This window comes from Toxotes jaculatrix, chromosome 23 (assembly GCF_017976425.1).
Source record: "Toxotes jaculatrix isolate fToxJac2 chromosome 23, fToxJac2.pri, whole genome shotgun sequence".
Lineage (NCBI taxonomy): Eukaryota > Metazoa > Chordata > Actinopteri > Toxotidae > Toxotes > Toxotes jaculatrix.
In genome coordinates this window covers 14,915,311-14,936,873 of record NC_054416.1, presented here as the reverse complement: position 1 = coordinate 14,936,873, position 21,563 = coordinate 14,915,311, and the positions used below count along the sequence as shown (strand labels likewise).

Sequence of the window (21,563 nt, the reverse complement as noted above, 5' to 3'; positions counted from 1 at the left end):
GGGTTTTGTCATGTGTGCATGTAGGAAGAAAGGTCCACATTCACAAACAAGACAAATACACGCAAAGCACCAGAGGCAGAAATACTTAAATTAATTTAATCAGTAATATTTACATAACAGGAGCCATCCAACAAACTGTGGAGAGGATATAACATGATTAAAAGAAATACATTTGAAATGTATTCTGATTCCACCTTCTTAGCACACTTCCACTGTTGATACTAAAAAGATCTTGAAACACATTTCATGTGTATTTATTGAAAAGTAGGCTATATTATGACACAAAACCCCTCAAACTACAACCCCCCTATGTTAATGAAAGAGTCAAATTGAAATGAACAGTGACACAGTTACTTGTCAGATTCATTACCACAGAGCCAGAATGAATATAAGAACTAAAGATCCATCAGAGAACTGAGAGGAAGAGGTTAAGGTTTGTAACAAGTGAACAGTAACCAGAAGCTTCTTCTTCTTCTGCCCTTCTATCCTGGGTTAGCGAAAAAAAAAATGCCCTCAAAAAAAAGAAGAAGAAAACAAATAGAATTTAACCAATGGAGCAGAAATCCACAATTTATACCAACAATTTCTGAACCAACATTACTTTCCTTTTTATAAAACTGTAAGATTTTACACTACACAAAATAATTGTATTTTACAACAATAGAACTTTTGACAGTAAAATAGGTTTTGATTGAGGTAATTACATCATGGTGCTTGTACAAAGTAAAGAATAAAAAAAATAGATTTTCATCTGTTTTCCCCTAGAAACACAACCACCTGACACTTTCCGCATTGCTGTCACTTCTTCTTCCAACCAAACCTTTCGCCAAGGATGCAAAATACTTGTTACAAGTATCCATTTTGTGGAGCCTATATTAAGTCACTTCTTTCTGAACACAGAAATCACATTGTTCTCTCTAATCTGCCCCACTTCACCCACCGTAGAAAAGTCATGTTTGAGATTTGACATACTTGCAGGTAGCCCATTCCCTCCAGACTCCATCCTGACTATTTTCTTTATTTACACCCTCTGATTTTGTTCCAGTTGCCCATTGTGATGGTGGACGGCTTTGGCACCACCTGCTGGCCAATCCAATTTACATTTAAAATTAAAATTAAAATTCCAAATTACATTTGCATTGTCAATCTGGAAGGATTTAAGGATGGTTGTACTCAGAAATAACTGGTCCGTACAATGTGCTGTTATTTTTGGGAGAGGGTGTGGGGCAATGCCATAATTCTCTCCTGGAAGACATTTGTAGGGTTGCACTTGGAGCTCACGTCAAACGTGACAAAAACAGTTGTGTAAAGGACACAGAGCTGCACAGTCACAATTGAAGGGAGTGTGAATGTTGGCGTGATGGTTTCAGAGAGTTATGGAGATGGTTGGAGACAGCTCCCCCAATCCAACATCTGGAAACTGAAAATTCTTGCCGTGATACTTCCTGCTTTGAAACGTCAATTCAGTGTCAGGTCTGCCTCTGACAGTAACCAGCACAACCAATACTACAAATGTATTTCCAGTCAACGTTGAGGTTTAGAAACTCAACCGAGAACCCTGCGTGTCCTAGAAAGGTCAAGGGATGTACATTTAAATGTCGGAACCAATATATTCTGACCATTTAAAGGGGCAATGTGTAGGTATTTTACTTTAAAACGTTTAAAAAATAGCTAAAATTATCAATAGAATGTGAAAAAATACATTTTCACATTATGACGCAGACGTCTGTGTGTTGTGTTGCAGAGGTATCCATTGGTTAGCATACTAACCAGCTAGCCCTAGCCAAGTCCCGTCTCCTTATACGACTTTGTACCTCAAGAGGCAATAGTAAGTGACTGTATAGCATCCAGTCTGCCCTCAAGAAGCAAGAAGTAGTAACTTTAGTAGGTTAGAAACCTGACTTTCAGTCGTCCCCTCTCAGGGACATTCCTCCACTCTTTGCTCAAGCTCAGTTATTGAGGATCCTGCTCCAGCTGATCACATTCCTCCAGCTCTCACGCCTCGTCCTCTGTTACATCACCACTCTATAACAATAACCAAAGGTTTGGCAACATGCCAACACCTGCCCTGTGCTGAGGTTAGATTAATTCAAGCTAACATTAGCTCAACATGAACACTGATTACTTACAATATGGGTGGACACCACAAATCTCTGGTAATATGCCAGGAGTGTGAGTATGAATTCAGCAGTTAGGCCAAATCTTACATATTGCCCCGTTTGTAATTTTTCTTGCTACTCTTTGATCTTGCTAGCACAAACCCATAAACAACAGCAAATCAGACTATACACAGCTGTTTGACTTCGGGAACCATCCACACAGCAGTCAAGCTCAAACATGACAGAAGGTGATTCTCACAAGAATCAAGGCACAAAATCTGGACATGACCTGATGCACTTCACAAAATGAATTATTACACCTCATTCACAATTGAAACTGTTGCACTATACATAAAATACATCATCCCAGATCATTGTTGCTTCCAACTTGCGGGCAAACCCAATCAGCTGAACATACTGTGAGGGAAATTTTTTCTGAGCCTTCTCCAATTCCTCTTTTACTTGGGAAGGCAGCTTATTTTAAATTCAAGGATGCTGTAGAAAAGCACAGTGGGAGGAGATATATAGGGTAGCCATAGTTCCAGAAGTAAAGTTCCAATCTGTGTCCTGTGTACATCATACAAGGTAAATACAACTGGACTTGCACTTCCTAGACCTGAACCTAGAAACCTCTTTGATGGCAACCAGGTGAAGTTGCCCTTGATTCAGTTCTTCGAGGATAACCATGACTTGGATGATTGAGAACCTTCAGAGATGAACAGTGCAGTTTAAAGTTTACCAAAGCAGGATAGCTCTAAATTGTGTTTGACTCAGGTGGAAGGGTTGCCTGTGGCTTGACCCATTTTGACAGACCACCAATGTGTCACCGTGTAGGTATTGTCCCTGTAAATCCCAACAATAGGATCATCTGAATTTTTTCCTGTAATGCTAATGAAATTGTTCTGTCAACATTGTCTCCAATGCAAAAAAAAAACATTGCTGGATTTTCGTAAGACAGTATTCACTTGTGAAGGAGATTAGGTCAAGACAACTAGTAATTTACAGAGGGGGGAAATCCTTATGGAGCCGGCTGCTCCTCACACTATGCATCTATATTGGGAACAAATCAGGTAGCATATCTTTAAAATGGTCTATTATTTTCTGAACTGACAAATACTTCTGTAATTAAAGAAAAACACAGTCTCCAAGAGTCAATGTCAAGACAAAATGGTCTTGAGAAAAATGCTAATGCTAAAGGATTTTTGGTATCTATCAATCCACTGGCAACACAAAGTATATAGTCCATTCCTGCACTTAAAGTACTCTGGTAATCAAACCCAAACCCCAGAGACTGAGGATGACTAGATATTTCTCATACAACTGACTGAAGACATATGGCAGCAGAGTATTTAAACTCCAAACGATTGTAATAAGCAGTTCTGTCAGCATCTTGACAGACTGAATGATACAGTACATACATTTGTGATAGATGTTGCTGGCCACGATGCTGGTCTGAGTTTGTGTCAATTGGGTTCCAAACTAACTAGAAAGGGAACTTTTTGAGTTAGCAGCAAAGTCCTTGTATCAGGCTATTTTCTTACACATCTTTAAATTCCACTGTCATAAAAGAGAAATTTGATTCCGTTTCCAAAATTCTTGTTTTACACACACACAGACACACAGACACACAGACACACAGACACAGACACACACACACACACACACACACACACACACACACACACACACACACACACACACACACACACACACACACACACACACAGTTGTCCATGTGATATCCTGAGCATGTCTTAATGAAGCATGTGCTTTTTGGACAGGCTGGTTGTTCATGTCTTTTCATTGGAGGATTTTATGGAAGTCCATTTGAGATGGACTTAGATATTAGATAGTCTGTGAGGATTCTCAGTCCAAGTCATGGTTATTCAAGAAGAACTGAATCGAGGTCAACTGGACTTGGTTGTAGGTTTTAGGCACGAAAATAACTTGGTTAGGTTTAGGCACAAAAACTAATTGGTTAGGTTTAGGGAAAGATCATGGTTTGGGTTAAAATAAGTACTTTATTACGGTTAGAGGACATTCGTTGTCATGGTTAAAATAATAAACATGCATGGTTATGGTCAAAAGAAATGACTACTGGTTTCAAGCCATCCATCCACCCTGATCTCCCTATGCAGATTTTATCACTCTTTATATGTTTATTATTTATATTCATCTTCCTCCTTTGCTCCCATAATAATTATTAACACCACAAAAGGACGCAATTATACATAACTATGGGTCAAATTAAGCTGCTTGGACAACCTATCCCTTTGTTGAGGGATGGTTTCTCTGCTTCACTACACTTTCAAACCACCTGTCGTCCCTATCCAAAATATGTATGTTGTCCTTGACGGAGTGTCCCTTATCGTGGACACAGGAGGAGGCCTACCAGACCACTTATTCCCCACCTACAATGCCTAGTATCTACAACCAAGTCCAGCTGCCCTCGATCCAACTCTTCTTGCTATTAATAAGGCGTAACTTTTACTTTAAGTACATTTTTCAGGCTCTTTTGGCAGAAATGAACTTCCATAAAATCTCCCATTAGAAAAATTACATTTGTTACTTTCCACATAAAAATCAAGTATAAATCTCTGATGCTTTCAACATAGGTCTTTTAGCTTTCCCCAATAATTCCTATTAGTTATCATAACATGTTTTGTGCCACTTTCAATCTTGATGTCAGAGGACACAGTCAATTTGCTACACAAAGCTCTAACCTGGAGTCCAGTGGTTTACGACAACTTGCTCAGACAGCTAGACGAGTTGTTGTAAAACAAGTCCACCCAATTATCTAATCCAAGAAGATAACTGGAAAAGGTAAACAACAGGTAAAATAACAGTAACACTTTATTCATTAGCTAAAACTGCCCCACCTGAAACTCTTACAAACAAAAACCATCACCTGTCCAAAAGGCACATGTGCTATTAGATCACGTGACTTTAACACACAGGACTTTTCAGTGACGGTGGTTTGGATTTCTACACACAGGCTGATTTCCAAAAAAAAAAAAAAAAAAGAAAACTTTCTTTTTCTGCTCACTGTCCCTAAAACCTTAGTGCTTGTAACAAACATCTTGGCATGGTAAGGCTATCATAGACCTAAGGCTGGCTTCTCCATCCAAGGGTCTGTGTTTCATGAGACCGTAAATATACAAAACATGATGCAGGATCAGAGGCCGGCACCACTTCATTCCCCTACACTATCGTGAGAACCTAAAATACGTTTCAAACTGCATCAAAGCTGCATTCACCACTTAATTCCAACCAAACTATTCTTATTGGCTAGGACTGTATTTGCTCTCAGCGCCATAGCTTAGCGAGTGCTGGAAAATACTGCTTAGGTGATAGAGGTGGCAAAACACCCACCGATCAGCCAACAACAACAACAATAACAACAACAGCATTAAAACCAGTTCCTCCTGCATCGGTACTGCAGCGTTCTAATCGACTCCTCGTGGTACAGGGCGACACTCAGTGCAGCAAGTAGGAAGAAGTGTGAAAAGTGAGAGCTGTACAACACCTTGATTAGCATTACGCTTTGCTCACACAGGACACCAATGGTTGTGTAGTAGGGACAAAGGCAGAAGGTGGGCTGAGTGTGTCACCTAACAATATTCTGATTGTTGTGTTTCCAAACAGTATTATTGGGGATTTGGAGACATTAGTAGCAGTTAAACTCCATCTAAATCACATCTAAATGATCTGATTTAATTCCCTGGACTGATCAACTGATACATAGATAGATACTTGATTAATCCAGAGGGAAATGAAGGCATCCTGTAGCTTTTTTTTTACACAACAATAAACACATTTACAATCAGAATATCTGAAAGTATACATAGGAATTAGCTTCCCTGAGCTAATCGCACAGAGATTCTCTTCTTTTGGGGCAATGTGAATTGTTTTAACTTTTTACAGAGCCAGTTTAGCGGTTTCCTAAAGACAGTACAAGCCTATACCCCTGACATTTCTTTGAAATGGAAGCACAGAGATTAAATTGCTATCGGTCGTTAACAGTTTGTCCAAAGGATCAGGTGTGGTGATTGTCCCGTGTTGCCCTTCCACACATGCAGAACACAACCGAGAGATTTTGGTTTAGGCAAGGGGTACTGAACTTCCCTCAACATGACTACACACTCGCCTCAATGAAACATGGCAGGGGTGGCAGGATCTTAAATCCATTTAATGTCTGGTTAAACTGGTTCAGACCCTTTGAGTTCACACATGCAGCTCCTCCGGGTGATGTCTCGAAACATTCAGGGTTTCGCTGCATGTGTAACCCAAGGTTCACTTATTGGCTTTTATCTTGAGCTTCAATATGTAAAATGACAGTAAGTGGACCTTGAGTCAACCTAATTCTCACCTCAGTTTGTAAATGAATCCGTAGTGTATCTGAGCTAAATGAAATAAAAATAACCAGCAACAGCGCGGCGTGGAAGGCAAACACACAAAACGTCAGCCCTTCTGTGCTGCCTGTGTGAACACTGATACACAACCGCTGTGTGTCCTGTGTGTTCAAGCCCTTTGACTGAAAGCCACTGAATGTCTTTAAGGCTTCACTGTATGATGAGTGTGTGTATAGAGAAGTCTTGTGACAAGGCTGTACTGTGACATATTGCATAAATCACCATCATCACCATTATGGTGTTAGAGTTAACTGTCAAACCTAAATCATATTAGCATTCTTTGTTATCCACAGTTAGGACTGCACAATACTAATTAATTCCCTGCATGTGTGTAAGACTGACAGAAATCAGAGTGAAAAAAGACGTGAGTGCAAGTCAACAAGTTTATCAGAGAGTTTGTGTGTGTGCGTGTCCCTCAGAGTGGTGTGTGTAGGTGTTTGTATTGCTGTGACGGTGTGGGGGAGGAGGGGGAGGAGGTGTTTGGGGTGGGGCTGTTAGCCAGACGGGAGGAAGGAGAGGAGTCGGAGAGATGCAGCTCCTCCAGCTTCTTCAAGTACTCGTCTCTGAGGGCCAGCAGCTCCTTGTAACGCTGCTCCACCGGGCTCTCCTGCTGGAACACACAACACACAGCATAAAACACACACACACACACACACACACACACACACACAGGGTCAATATTGTAGCAAAACTATTTTGCAATTTTGGGAGTTACATTATAAAGTTTAGTGTATTTTAATATATTTAAATTTTTAATAATGAAATAAAAAAAGAGTAGAATGAAAAAGGTTGCAACAAAAGCGCCGCCGAGTTTTTGGTGGAACATGAGTAACTAATGGACCAAGTTTTGTGTTAATAGTGATTATTGGCAAGATATGCAACACTTCCTGTTTTTGACCGCAGATTATAAATGCAAAGTTTCCTGCAGATCAGACTCACACCCCAGGAGTTGTTCGAAGTAGGTTTTGCATATTTTTGGAAAAAAAAAATTACAAGTGGAAAGGGGTGTGGTCTATAACAGGAGATTCAGATGTATGCATGTAAGGTTGCTGAATGTGCACTGTACAATGAGAGAGTTACTGGCTTAAAAAAACCTTACCTTGGTTATAGCACCACCTGCTGGTGGACATGTGTCATTCTTGGTGTCTGACATTCTGTACCTCCCCTCAAAATTTCACTAACATAACTTTTCCACTTCTTCTTGGCCCCTGAGGGTCTGGGGCTGAGGGCAGATGCCCGCTTGGTAATCCAGCCCAGGTCGCAGTAGATTACACCAAACACAGTGGTGGTCTTACCTGCTGTCGTATGCGTGGGTTCCAGCGGATGAAGTATGTTACCCACAGCTCTAGGTGACGCATGCTGGCGACGGGGTAGAGAACCCTGCCAGACTCAGGGGTGTAGAAGGGGTTTAAATAAATGTCCATCTTACTGTTGACCAAAGACCACAGAGACACTGTCTTCGACCTCACCTCCTGCACCACAGAAAGAAAGTACCCGTCACACATTTGTAGTCGAAATTCGAAAATGCGACCAGAAAGTCGGAAAGTGTTAATATGTTAATGTGCTCTTACGTGCTGGTCTCGTGCGCTCTCACAGTTGTAGAGGAAAGTCCCAAAGCGACAGCTGTAGAGATGATCCAGGATTGTCAGCAGGAGGCGCTCATTAAACTCAAAGGCTGTAGGAAACTGAGAGAAGAGTTAACCAGTTAGAATTCAAAGAGGGCCTCAGTCATCTCAGATCAGGGAACGCTCTTAAAGATTCACTTCCCTGTTAGTCCGAAAAATAATATGAACATTCAGCTGAGCATCAAAGTTTTAACAGTGTTAAAAGCATCAAAATCAAAATTTCTACAAAAACATACCTGTTTAGTCATCTGCCATACACAGTCAATGAACTGCACAAAGATGGGCGATCTGTCCTGATCCGCATGGTTCTTATCACCGTGACCTATCCTCTGCACACACACGCAAAAAAAAAAAAAAAGAACAGCAGTGAATTTAAGATTCATATCAAAACACACAAAGCTTAAATAGATAATTATGAAGATAGGAATTAAAAATATTACTTACTGAAGCAAATTTGTGGCCAAAGCTGATCCACTCCTTCTCAATCAGCACCTGAAAAAAACACAAAAATCATTCATCACATCAGGCTAATCCATCCATCCATCCATCTTTGCCACTTATCCAGGGACAGGATCACAGTGGCAGCAGGCTGAGTTCGGCAATCCAGACATCCTTTTCCCAGCAACATTTTCCAGCTCCTTCTGGTGGATCCCAGGGGCGTTCCCACACCAGATGACATCTATAATCTCTCCAGCGTGTTCTATGTTCTTTCGACATGAAGGAGCAGCGGCTCCAAGCTCCCCCACCAATGTAGATCCCCACCCGAAGGGAGCAATCCGCCATTTTCCAGCAGAGAACCATGGCCTCCGACTCGGCGGTGCTGACCCTCATCCCAGCTGCTTCACACTGAGCTGCAAACCGCCCTAATGCATGCTGAAGGTCACAATCTGATGAAGCCAACAGAACCACATCATCTGCAAACAGCAGGGACACAACTCCGAGACCTCTAAACTGAACAATTACCCCAACCCGCCTGTGCCTTGGAAGCCTGTCCATGAAAATCAGGACGACAATGGTGACAACGGACAACCCTGGCAGAGTCCAATACCGACTCAACTGAAAATGTAGGTCCCGAGAATTAGCACTGGAACGTGGTGGAGGGGTTTGGGTTTTCTCATGATCCTGGGAGCAGTGCTGTCAGAAGCAGTAGCCACTGATAGGGTCTCCCAAAACATCAGGTTAACTGTAATTTTAATTTTCTATCCATTTGTGACATTCCACAACATTTAAATGCGGTATAACCACTGCAAAGATGAAATTGCAGCTACACTTGTTCAGTTACTGACCTGGAATCCTCGGAGTGTGCGGTAGTGACTGTCCAGCATCAGCATGGCCAGAGAGGTGAGCTGAGCGGTTCGGTCCCAGCCGTCACTGCAGTGAACCACCACTGAGTTTCCACTGGAAACCTTGTCTGCTACTTGGATGGCTCCTGACAACACCAGCTACACAGAAAGGATTTAGACAAGCCAAACCTTTAGCCTTTTAGAAAACGAGTAATGAAAGTCCATAAAGGTGCAACTTCAAACATTAACAATGAGAGTTTCCATGTGTGCAAACTAAATTTTTTTCTGACCTTAACATGTTCTAGCCAGTGTGTAGACTCTAGACTGGACAGCCAATGTGATTCCTCCACATTGGGGTACACGATGTCTTTGAGTTTCCTCAGGGATTCCCTCATGACGTGGATATTCTGGATGTCCAAGAAGATGAGCTCTGCGTTTTGGTACTCATCCCCCTCGTAGCCTCCTCCAGTGGCCTGGGAATTGCAAAGATAAAAAAAAGTATAAGGCAAAATGAAACCTTGGTTTGAAATTCTTCAACAGTTACATGATTCATTGTCTAGAGGACGGTGTAGATTCGCAGTAAATTTATCAAAAGTGGTTTTCCAGATACTCGTTGTGAACTAAAGCGTTGATCCGGGTGATGTTTTGGCCTGGCTGTGGTGCTAGACAAAGGCTCAGGTCAGCCAGCAAAAACTGATGTTACTATTTATTGTGTTTCTGTTACTTTAAGAAACTCAAATGGGGACAGGAATCCCATGATAACGGAATGTCTCATCACAAGTCAAGCTTCCATGCAAATTTAGCACAAATCTCAGTAGCACAATAATGCGTACTTCTATCCACTACTGCAATATTAGCACATTGAGGTACACAGGTACGCAGGTGGTGGCGCTAATTCTCCACTCAGGTTCCAGTGCAGAAGAGAAAGCAATAAGATGATTCAATTTCATGTTCATTTTTTTATGGACAAACTGAAAAATTGGCTTATAATCAGTGGATGGACACTGACTATCACATACTCACAAAAAATGGACCACTGGACAACTGATTGCAAAAAACAAGACATCTGAAGATGTTACCTGGAGTTCTGGGAAATGATGCTGGCTGTTTTTCAGTATTTTTTTTTTTCATATTTCATATTTCATAGACTGAGCTGATTAAATGAAAAGACATTAAGCAGACTGATCGATAATGGAAAGAATCATTATTTATAGCTCTTATTCTTGCCCTTTTAAAAGGGAAGCCATCACACCCTAATACCTGCATCAATTCAGAACTATCAGTTACAATGTCTTGTAAGCTACAAGTAAATGGCAGCTTCCTCAAGGGTTAAAATTCCACAGTAACATTACAGTCTCCATTTGCTGACACCATCTGCTGCTTTTACATTTTCCTCTCATCATTTCTAACAACTATTTCAGACTGACTGATACTGGCAAGTGCTGTACATTAGATGGTAACCTGCTGCACACCCTCCTGTGTACATGAAACCAACCCTATGAGCCCTGACAGCAGCTCCCCCCCCCCCCCCCCCTCTAACCTTGTTGGCCACAGCGTTGACGTTGGGCCTGGCATCATATATGGTGAGCTTGGAGGTGTCGTTGGCCTCCCTGATCAGGTCCAGGTAGCGCTCATCATCCTTGTTCCTTTTACCAGACATGCCGACCAGAGGCTGACTGCAGCGGACAATCACTGCCTGGTTCTCCCTGTGGATCCATGATAGGACCTAGGACACAAGGCAGATGAAATATTTGCCAGTCAGGTGCTGTAGGACATGGAGTCACTGTCAGGTAGCTTTTTTTTTGAGAAGGTAAATGATAATACTGCTGTCATTTTATGTTTTTATGGGTTTTTTCCCCAATTCTATACTCATGGTTCAGTTTTCTATAGATCAGTCTTGTGCTCACCGGTATGCGTCCTCTTGACCTGAAGGATGCAACTCTTCTGAGGTCCTCCTCTTTGCTTTTTAAGGGCACCACCAATGCAGTGGGGTAGGTGTCACACAGCTCATAGTTCTTATTGATGAATGTAATACGCCATTTGTTATTAGGTAAGCCCTACAAAAGACAATAACCATCATTAGATACTGACTGAATTCACTGTCTCCTTATGTTCTGAGAAGTGCTGGTATCAAAAAGCAGCAGCAGCACTATAATATTAAAGACTGTAGTTCTGCTCCTTACTTGGCGTCTGAACTCCTCTATGGGTTTGTAGACAGTCCAGCCATTCTCCTCGTACTTCTCCTGAGTTAAGTATGCGAACAGAGACTGGATGGAGGGGAGAGAAGGGGGCTTTTACAGACTACAGTGATATTATTATAGCAGCAGCACAGTGACCTTGAACACCCAGAGATTGGAAAACCTGAACCCTAGAACCAGGTCTGAAACCTCAAACAGCCATTTGAGGGTGCTTCAGAAAGTGAGGACCGGCCAAAATGTTCTCATTTTGCCAAAAATGTCTTCTGTAAGATTTATAGCTCATACTGGTCCTCACAAAGACAAAAGCCCAAGTACAAACACACACACAACTTTAGCCCCAGGACTGCTGCAGGCACCATGGATAGCTGCATAGCTGTTCTTATCATGCTACTTTCTAATCCACTTGGGAGTCTGCCTGGGCCGGACCATGTGCAGTTGCATTGCCGCTGAAGCGTAGCCCACAAGCATTTTTTTTTTGTCCCGATTGCAGGGAGGAGCTGCTGGTTTTAATTGCCATTTCTCTTAATATTCATGTTTCATCTCTGTTATAGAAGCACAGGAGTGCTGCCTAGATAGAAAATGAACAGGACTTTTACTTCGAGAACAGCGTGTGCCTGAAATAATTCATGCCACTTGGCAACGCTAGCTTTAACCACTCTTAAAAGATAAACCTGTGACATTATAATGCTGGTTGTTTGGCTGTTGTCCAATACAGTCAGAAGATAGTGATCAGAATTAATGCAAAGGTTCTCATAGTCTCTCTTGGTCTTTAATAGACATAAAAGTAGCCCTAGCAAGGCTTGCTCTGGCACACATATTAGCCAGGCAGATGTAGCTGTGGTGTGGGCGGGTAGGTGTGTGTCATGGGGTATGAGGAGGCTGCATCTCAGCACTGCAGCATTTGCATGAATACTGGGCTTTGAAATAAATGGAGGTCGACTGTAAGCTGAAAAATGTCCTTTCTCAGCCAGATATTCTCCCTATATACATGATTTTCATTGTGCTCCACACCGAACAGGGGTTCCCTGTGGTTTATTCAACCAATGCGGATCTAAATATCTGAGGAAATGAGACTACGTTTGCTGTATCACCTAAAGCCTCTGATTTTTTTTTTCCCCCCACATGAAAGAAAACAGCCATCAGTAGATGGTGGTAGAAGTCAGTCGCTGACTTACCAGACCATGTGAGAGGGGGAAGGCATGCCTGAAGAGGAGCTCGAAGATATCTCTTCTGCTGTGGCCCTCCTGCTTCAAGGCAAACCTCAAATTCCTCATGTCCTGTAGACAGAGACAAATCAACATGATCAACATATCAATATAAACACACAAAAACAGCGCAGAAAAAAAAAACTGGTGCTCCTACACTGACCTGGCACTGAAAATGGGACACACATAAAGTGGCACTGGCTCTAAAACATAAATGCATTTGGCTTTAATGGTTTATGGTACGTGATGTATAGACTGTAACTTGTGAAAAATCTGCTAGCTGGTTACTGTAATTAACACAATGAATATTGAATATAAAATAATTTCTCTCTCACACACACACACACCTTGCAGGTGATATCCAGGCCGTAGGAATTTTCCCCCCTGCTTGATGCCCCGCCCATCTTCTCCACCCGACTGATGGCGCCCAAAGGAACATCCAGCGTCACTGCCACATCCTACAACACACAAAGTCAGCATGTTGTTATGCTCACACTCAAACAACCCGGGAAACCCTAGCCCTAGACCCCCAATACCCCCACAAGCCCAGATATCTTCAGAATTACAGATTCAACATGCTTAATGTTGGGAGTCACTGTCACTGTGGAGTGCCGCACGGCTCCACTCTGGCCCCCTACTGTTTTTAGTCTTTGGATGTTCCAAAGACCCATAGAACAGCTTTGGTTCTATGGGAAATAAAAAGCAACTTCATGCAGTTCCATGAAAATATAAACCTCTTTACCACAATGTATGTTTTTTCCCCTCAAAGCAGTTTTACAAAATAAAAAGAAAACTCATTCTAAATCCTAAATCAGTTTAGGTCATTGCACCTATTACACTAACACAAAACTAAAATACATTAGCTACCCAATGTTAATGTTTGCTCAACGGTAAAATCCCAGTTAGGGTGCTGTCCTCTGTGAGCTCGGATGAGGGTAGTCCGGTGGTGGAGGTTTTTAAAGAGGCTCTGTAACATTCAGCAGGCTTGAATGCTGAGAGGAGGACAGCTGTGGTCCACTCTACTTGCAGTCGAACAAAATGCAACTTCTTTTCTTAAATTGAATACATGCACATTCAAGTGTTGCCTAAAATTCATGTGTTGCCGGTTTTGGCAGCAATGTCCTTTTTTGCATTATGTTTTATTGGCATCAAGCCTGATAAAGCGGGAGGAACACTTCAGATCTCTTAGACATTTTTACACCTACTATGCCACACAAACTGTAATCAAGCCTCTAAAAATACAGCAGCGCACACGCACACACACATACACACACAAGCCCCATCTCTAGGCACAATGTAGTGTTTTTCCTGCAGGACTCAACAATGTACTCTACTTTAATCAGCCTGTTTTTGTTGAAAACTATTCTTAGAGACAGGCCTCATTTTTTTTTTTATCTAACATTCTGTTTATCTGATTCAGAAATTTGTGATTTAAATGTTTTGCAGTGGCGTATCTTCGAACAGGGAAGGAAACGCTGCCTTCGCGTTTTGTCATTTTTAAATGAAGGTGCCGGTGACAGCTCAAATATGGCTTTGACTTACAGCTGAACATTTAGCCAAACGTTTCCCCAGATATGATTTTTGTAATAACAGAACTGTGCCCTGCAATAATGGGACAAAGTACCGTGTTAAAAACACCACAAAGGACACAGAGAGGTGTGTCACAGAAGATGTTATTAGATATGTTATTTAACCCAACTGCTGGCAGATTAGTTGATGACTTCCACCTGTGTGTCTCTCTCTCTCTCACACACACACACAGCTACCATGAGCTACTGACTGGCCCCAAATGAGCGTAATGGGACTTACAGAGTCTGAGCTCTTGAAGTAGAGTCTGTAGTTGGTGATCAACACTTTGCCTTTGACAGCTCCGCTGAATGGACAGATGTAGATGATGTCTTTATCTGAAAACAGACACATGCAAAAATGACATATTCATTTGACCTCTCACCCTTTTTCACAGTAGTACTCTGGGTTCAGGCCTCGTTATTACTGTTGGTAAGCTGTGAGTACTGTAATCACCACAGGTGCAGAGAAGAGGAAGCAGAAAAAGAGAAGAGAGATGTGCAGCAAAGGCTGGCTATAAATACCCTCGGAGTGCAAGAGACTAATGAGGACAGACCGAGTCGACACATTACTACATCATATGTAAACTGATTTTCGCGGAGTGTATCAAACTGTATCGGAAAGCACCAGGAGATACTGAGTCTTGTGTAAAATAACTGATGACAAAGGAATAGAAAAAGGCATGTTTGTATCTTTTTGGCTGCACTGCAACAGCAATACCAGCATTATAATGTGAACGTCCGTGAATGAGTGACTGACTGAGCAGTGAAGTTACACCACTGGCCAGCCAAATGAAGTGCGACACTGCCAGACTTCTGCTGTAATTGGAGATTGTGGAAGTGTCACAGTTACCACACTTAATAGCTTCACCACTGAAAACCATTCATTTTCAGCGCTAAGTGGAAGAAATGACATTTGCATGCATTACATTGCACACATTAGCTCATTAGCTAATGTTTATTGTACGATTAACTGCTGGTAGCCAACTAACTAGCTACCATAACCAGATGTAAGTTTACCCCAAATGAACAGTGGTTATTGGTGTTCATTGGCAGATCAATTTTGTAGTTACTATAACACTTCTTTGCAACTGTATTAGCACGTCTAACTTTAATGAATGGTAGCTAGCTCACCAGCAGAATAAATGCGGATAATCACAGTAAAAAAGAAAGCACAGTATAACTGCACATAACTGATGACTCATATTTTTCATACCCATCCTGTCCTGTGGAAACCATGTATCTAAGATTCTGTTAATTCTATTACCATTTAAAAACCCTTTTAGCTAAGTTTTTCTTGGCTGATGAGAGGCAAGGTCGCAAACATATGATGACCTCAAAGAATATGATGCATTGGTGTAGATTACACTACCCAACAGTATATAAAGTAGTCAAAATTAGCTCAGTCTTAAACATCTACAGCAGTATATAAAACACACACATTAAAGCAGTAGTAATGTAAATGCTATTATATAAATATACTGAATTTAAGTATGGTCATGTGTTAATATTTTCCAAAAATTGTTACAAATATAGTCCCTGTCAGTTCCACTTGATTCAAACAGATTGACAGTGCAGAGCTTTTGACAGTTACATGAACCACATGACCACATGGCGCCAAGATCAAAGAGTGTTGCAACTCTCTTATTCAATAGCGCTGGCATTACTGTGAAGAAGTTTCACCATGGGTCAGCCAGCCAAGTTTTAAGAGTTTCAAAAAAGCATTTAGCGACCAAATCTAGTGACTTTTAGGACTAACCTTAGCTACTTTCTGATTCTCAGAAGAGAATCTCCAGTATTTCCCCGCAAGTACAACGTCAGGCTTTCCCTTTGCAAGTATACCTCTCTATGCATCTTCATCTGATCGCACATCAGTTGACATAGACATGAATGAGTTTCTACCTCTCCCTCTGACTGATCATTTTACTGGTAAATATATCTGAAACCACAGCACACACCGTTGTCTTTAACATATGTGTGTGGTTATTGTCAAATGAAGTGCCTTAGAAGTGACTGCTGGCTAACATGGATCTTAATGGGCCGAGTTTCAGTCACTGTTTCACAGAAACCGGGAAACATGTCAATGAGAAGAGTGTTATTGTGAATTCAGCTGAATTAGATGACTGGATATGTGAGCACAGGGAGGAGGAGAGAAGCAAGCAGATATAAGACTGAAACCTGCCGATGGATGCAAATACAACACCATAACGTCATGAATGTGCAAATTAGTGTATTTTGTCATCCTGCAACATTCAGCACCTTTTCAATCTTTACCTATTCTCCACTGAAAGAAGCTGTTTACAGTGGTTTCACAACAGTTTTCAACCACGTCCTTAATTTTGCACATTGACCAAACAAAGTCTGAACATATACTAGGTTTTGACATAGTCGTGTTATCAGTAAAACAGAGTTTCAAAATGGACCCTTGGCCACAGTGTGATGCACTCACCTATAATTCTGTCCTCTCCTGGCAGCAGACTCACGTCTGCTAACAACTCCATCTTCAGGGACTCCCTGGAGGACTACAGACACACACATGCATAGAAGTACGTAAGATTCAAACCAGTTAAAATCAGTAATCTTAATGCCTATGTACACAATAAATCATGAAATCCAAAACATGTACAATATAATTAAACACTAGAAAAGTTTCTAATTGTTCCAGTGGCTCACCCCTGGCTCCACAGTATCCAGGATAATCAGCTGTCAGATGCTGGGCATTTCTAAACTTTCTAAACTTTGTCCAGTAAGTTCAGTTTACCACAGGTGGACTCTAAACAAGTTCAAAACACATCTCAAGGATAAATGGAAGAAAACCAGATTCACCTGACCACAATCTGGATAGCTATTTTATCCATTTAGAACCCAACAGACAACACTATACTGTGTGCAAAAAGTGAAGGGGCCTGAATACATTCTGAAACCACTGTAAATCCACTTACGCTGGAGATGTGTGGGTCCAAGGCATTGGAGTTGTAGACTGAGACTGGTGAGGCCATTGCTCAGGGTGGGGGGCTTCCACAGGCTGAGAAAGAAACAGGGAGACTGTTAGCTGTGTCATGCAAAACCTTCTCCGAGGAAGGTCCTGTTCTAAAGCCTGACACCTCACAATGTTGTTTGAGGTCAAATCTGTAGCAGTCTTTACACTCACCAGCCACTTCATTAGGCACACCTGTTCAACTGCTCGTTAACGCAAATATCTAATCAGCCAATCACATGGCAGCAATTCAATGCATTTTGGCATGTAGACATGGTCAAGACGAGCTGCTTGAGGAGAATGGCAAGATTGTTTTGAGCTGATAGGAAGGCAACAGTAACTCAAAGCGACCCCCAACTAAAATATAGTTTACCAGCAACTAAACAAGAGACCTGCATCAGCTACTTAGCTGATCCAACTTCATGTGGTCACCTGAGTCACCATAACCTGTGCGTCAGCTCCAACCAGTCCCACTGACCTCTGACCTCTCTCATCAACAGTTGTTTGTTTCTGTCCTCAGAACTGTTGCTTCACTGGATGGATTTTTGTTTCTGGAGAGTCTTATCAACCTTATCATTACAAGTCACATTCACCCATTAACACACAGCTTCATTCAGTGCTTTACTAACATACACAAACACACACATGCCCCCCACTGATCATACACTGGGGGCAATTTGGGGTTCAGTATCTTGCTCAAGGACGCTTCAAAATGTGGACTGGAGGACGCAAGGGATCAAACCACCAAACCGTTTAGTAAATGACCTGCTCTACCTCCTCCCGTTTGTGATTTCACAGCAAGTCAAGAATGCTCTCCAGGATGTAGGCGGACATGTTTCCTTGTCAATGATCGAGAGAAGACTTCATGACCAGAACCTCATAGGATTCAAACTTCTGGTAAACCTCAAAAACTGAAAGTCCAGGTTGTAGTTTGAATAAAACATCCAAAATCAAACTGGTAGATTTATGGAACAATGTTCTACGGACTGATGAAACACAAATCACCATCTATGAGAGTAATGGAAAGAGGAAAGTGTGGAGGAAAACACAGGAAGAGCTGAAGACCCCAAAAACCACCACCTCATCCGTCATATGTGGTGCTGGTTCTGTCCTGGCTCAGGCGATGTGTGTGGCTGTCGAAGGAACTGGTACACTGGTATTTACTGATCATTTTACTGCTGATGGAAGCAACGGGATGAATGCAGAGGTCTACAGGAGCATTCTGTGCTCAGACTCAACCAAATGCATCAAAATAATAATAGTACAATAATAAAAAGCATCGAGCAACATATTTACAAAGCAGTGGAAGCATTTTGATTTTAATTAGATCACAGATATAGATAAGAAAACATATATTAACAGACAATATCAATTTGTCAACCACATTCAGCTCCGCTGTCGGAAGGAACGGTTCAGGAAATCATTCCTACCGTTTGCAATAAAACTGTACAACAGCTCTATCTATCCATCTTTCTATTTTGCCATAGTGCTTGGATACGTGGATACAGGGTCACAGTGAATGCATGCATTCCATGAAGCGACTCAATAGCATCTTGTAATTAGACATCCCCCTTATCTTTCAGACCTTCAGTTTCTAAAGATTCTAAAGTCTCTGGCCTTATCTGACATAACCCTCATGACGTCCAAAGCCACTAACCCCAGAGGGTGTATGACACAGTTAAACAGCACCTCAAAGGACTTGTATCAACACCACTCTAAACCAATTTCTATTAAAAACTTAACATTAGAACCTTCATGAAGGAGCATTTATTGGGGGGTTGGTGGGGGGGGCTGTTGTATTAGACACCAGTAGTTTTAGGTACATGTGCCTAATAAACTGCCAACTGAGTGCACTGCAGTGAGGGAAAGTGATCAGTCATAGTGTGGAACGACTGATGTCTGGCAGTTAGATATGGAGTTGTTTCATATTAATGGCTTTTATGTTTTTAACTCTGCTTTGATGGACAGCAGAAAAAAAATCCCTAAGCCTAACCCCTAATCCCTAATCCCAGACCAGTCATTAGCTTGTGTTTCCATCCAACTGTTTTTAGGTCCATTTTTGATCTGCACATAAGAAAGAAAAAACTTAAGAGGAATGACTGGAAATTCTAGATAAAAATCTCAAAATCTCACAAAAAAAGCTGGAGAAGTTGGTGTATTGATAAAAGCAAAATGTGACAAAGCGCAATGGAAACTCAGCCAATGAAATGAATACATGAAACAAACATAAATGCCATATTTCCTTCATGTTTTCTTCACCATTTGAGGTTTGACTCAGGCTGTACATCATCTGTTTCACCTTCTTCTTCAGATGTGGTTTTAATTGCACTTTGGCTGGAGAATTAACATCACCAGCTATTTATCTTGACAAACCAACTCCTAATATTCACAACAAATTGGTGAATGCGTTAATTTGGATTTTCTCTTGCAAGTTAATGCTTGATTAAAAGCTGTGCTACATTTGGAAACCCACCTAATGGGAATCATTGCCACAGCTGAGAAACCACAAGAAAAACCCATCAGTCCTGTGCAAGCTCTAGGCTGTCCAGCTTTAGCACTGGGGGGCCCTGTAGCTGCTACATGTAGACCTATGCTGGCTGGGGGATGCTGCAGGAGTCCAACTGGCTGTGAGAACAACTGAACACCCCACTGCGACCGAGCAAACTCAAAAACATCAAGCGCCAATACTCACACTAGAGACATGAAACTACAAGTAGTGAATGCTTCCTTATTCTGTGAAAGCCCATGAGCAGGGTGTAGTGTGAAGACTAAAAAAAAAAAAACGTACTATTTATAGTCTGACTAACCTGGGGTTTTGTTGAAAATGAAAACTACCACCATTTCACAGCTTCCTATATTTTAGGTTCTCTTAGAGCTGGAAATCAAACCTCAACAATGTACCATTTTGTTGACAACGGCCAGTGTTGAAGGACAACTAGTTTACTGAAGACAGATTAACACGGAGGAGTGACTAGCAATAAAAGTAAACCGATAACAGTGCATTTTATGCTAATGTTGCAAAATATAAAAACTGCATCTGTGACCATGGGTCAGATGCTCCTGATCAATAGCTGTATGACTAACAATGACATAGATCCATTTTAACGAATCAGAAACACCTTCAATTCGAAAACAGGCCAAATTGCTTGATTTTATGTGTGAGTTCAAAGAGACAGAAATGATAATATGGCGTAAAAACGAACGAGGAGTTGAAATTCAATACACTTCTCAGTAAAAGTAGCTAAAAGACGTGTAACACAGTGGAATTCAGTGTAACTCGGGGTTAGCTAGTATTTTCCACAGACTAACCAGACCTGACAGCTAAGGAGCAGTTTGCGGTGTGGACACCCAGCTCTAAGGTATGAATACACAGCAAAAGGGTGGCTTTCACTCTCTTCCACCGTCGACAATACAGCAGGCGTCGTAGCCGGGTAGCGTTCATGGCTAATTCTGAACACACAAAACACTTAAGAAGCGGGGTAGAGAGGAACAATGGTCCTCCAAAAGCCGTAAACCGAACTTTTCCAACTTGGCCATTCCAATAGGTACAGCTGTGGAGTTGCACCAGGAAATAGCGGAGGCCTAGACGGTAGGGCAAGCTCGTTCCTCCCGAAATTTAGGCTATTTCTCTGCCACAGTGAACATAAACCTCCGGCAACCACTTCCGAAAAACACTTAATAAGGACTCGGGTAGCCTCGTTGATGCCAAGTGTCTTAACTTACCCGCGAAGTGCGATTCTCCCGTGGCTGAATGTCGATCTGTTTCCCTCAAGCCACAGCAGGATCTTACTCTACGTCACGTGCCGGGCTGTCATGGCGCGGATTGGATGGTTGTCAAACCAGTGTTCGCAAGGAATGATGGGAGACGGAGTTTTTCCAAAAGGGTATCCATGTTCCGTATTTTCTTTACGAGCAGTTTTCGCTTTAAACAAAATTTTAGATGTTTTTAACACGATGCAATAGAGAATATATTGTTCTACGTATATGCTATGAACAAATTGTATTTTGTATATTATAGTGATCTCCACTTCTATTCTTATAATGAAATAAAATCTTTTTTGTGGTGTCCCTCTATTTCGATAAAAAAAATAAGAAGGCATTCAAGAAATTACAGGAATGAAATTCAAAAGCCATGTATGTCATATAATTACAGTATAAACTACAAATGAATGGTACAGATATTGCAACAGTCACAGTCT

General features: G+C 41.5%; 1 protein-coding gene across 2 annotated transcripts; it reads right to left on the bottom strand.

Annotated features, from left to right (window-relative positions):
• Positions 1-67: 67 nt before the first annotated feature.
• On the bottom strand, positions 68-21,156 carry mtm1 (myotubularin 1). Of its 2 annotated transcripts, none has more exons than XM_041030852.1 (16): positions 21,088-21,156; positions 17,330-17,412; positions 16,837-16,909; positions 14,632-14,726; positions 13,170-13,280; positions 12,793-12,894; positions 11,603-11,686; positions 11,327-11,476; positions 10,960-11,145; positions 9,710-9,892; positions 9,423-9,578; positions 8,581-8,628; positions 8,373-8,465; positions 8,083-8,196; positions 7,807-7,983; positions 68-7,121 (listed from the first exon to the last, which is right to left on the bottom strand). In XM_041030852.1, the coding sequence occupies exons 2-16, from the start codon at positions 17,384-17,386 to the stop codon at positions 6,927-6,929; spliced, it is 1,824 nt and encodes a 607-aa protein (XP_040886786.1). In that variant the 5' UTR covers positions 17,387-17,412; positions 21,088-21,156; the 3' UTR covers positions 68-6,926. The 2 variants fall into 2 exon arrangements, with proteins under 2 accessions (XP_040886786.1, XP_040886787.1); XM_041030853.1 differs by having other exon boundaries at positions 68-7,118.
• Positions 21,157-21,563: the final 407 nt, after the last annotated feature.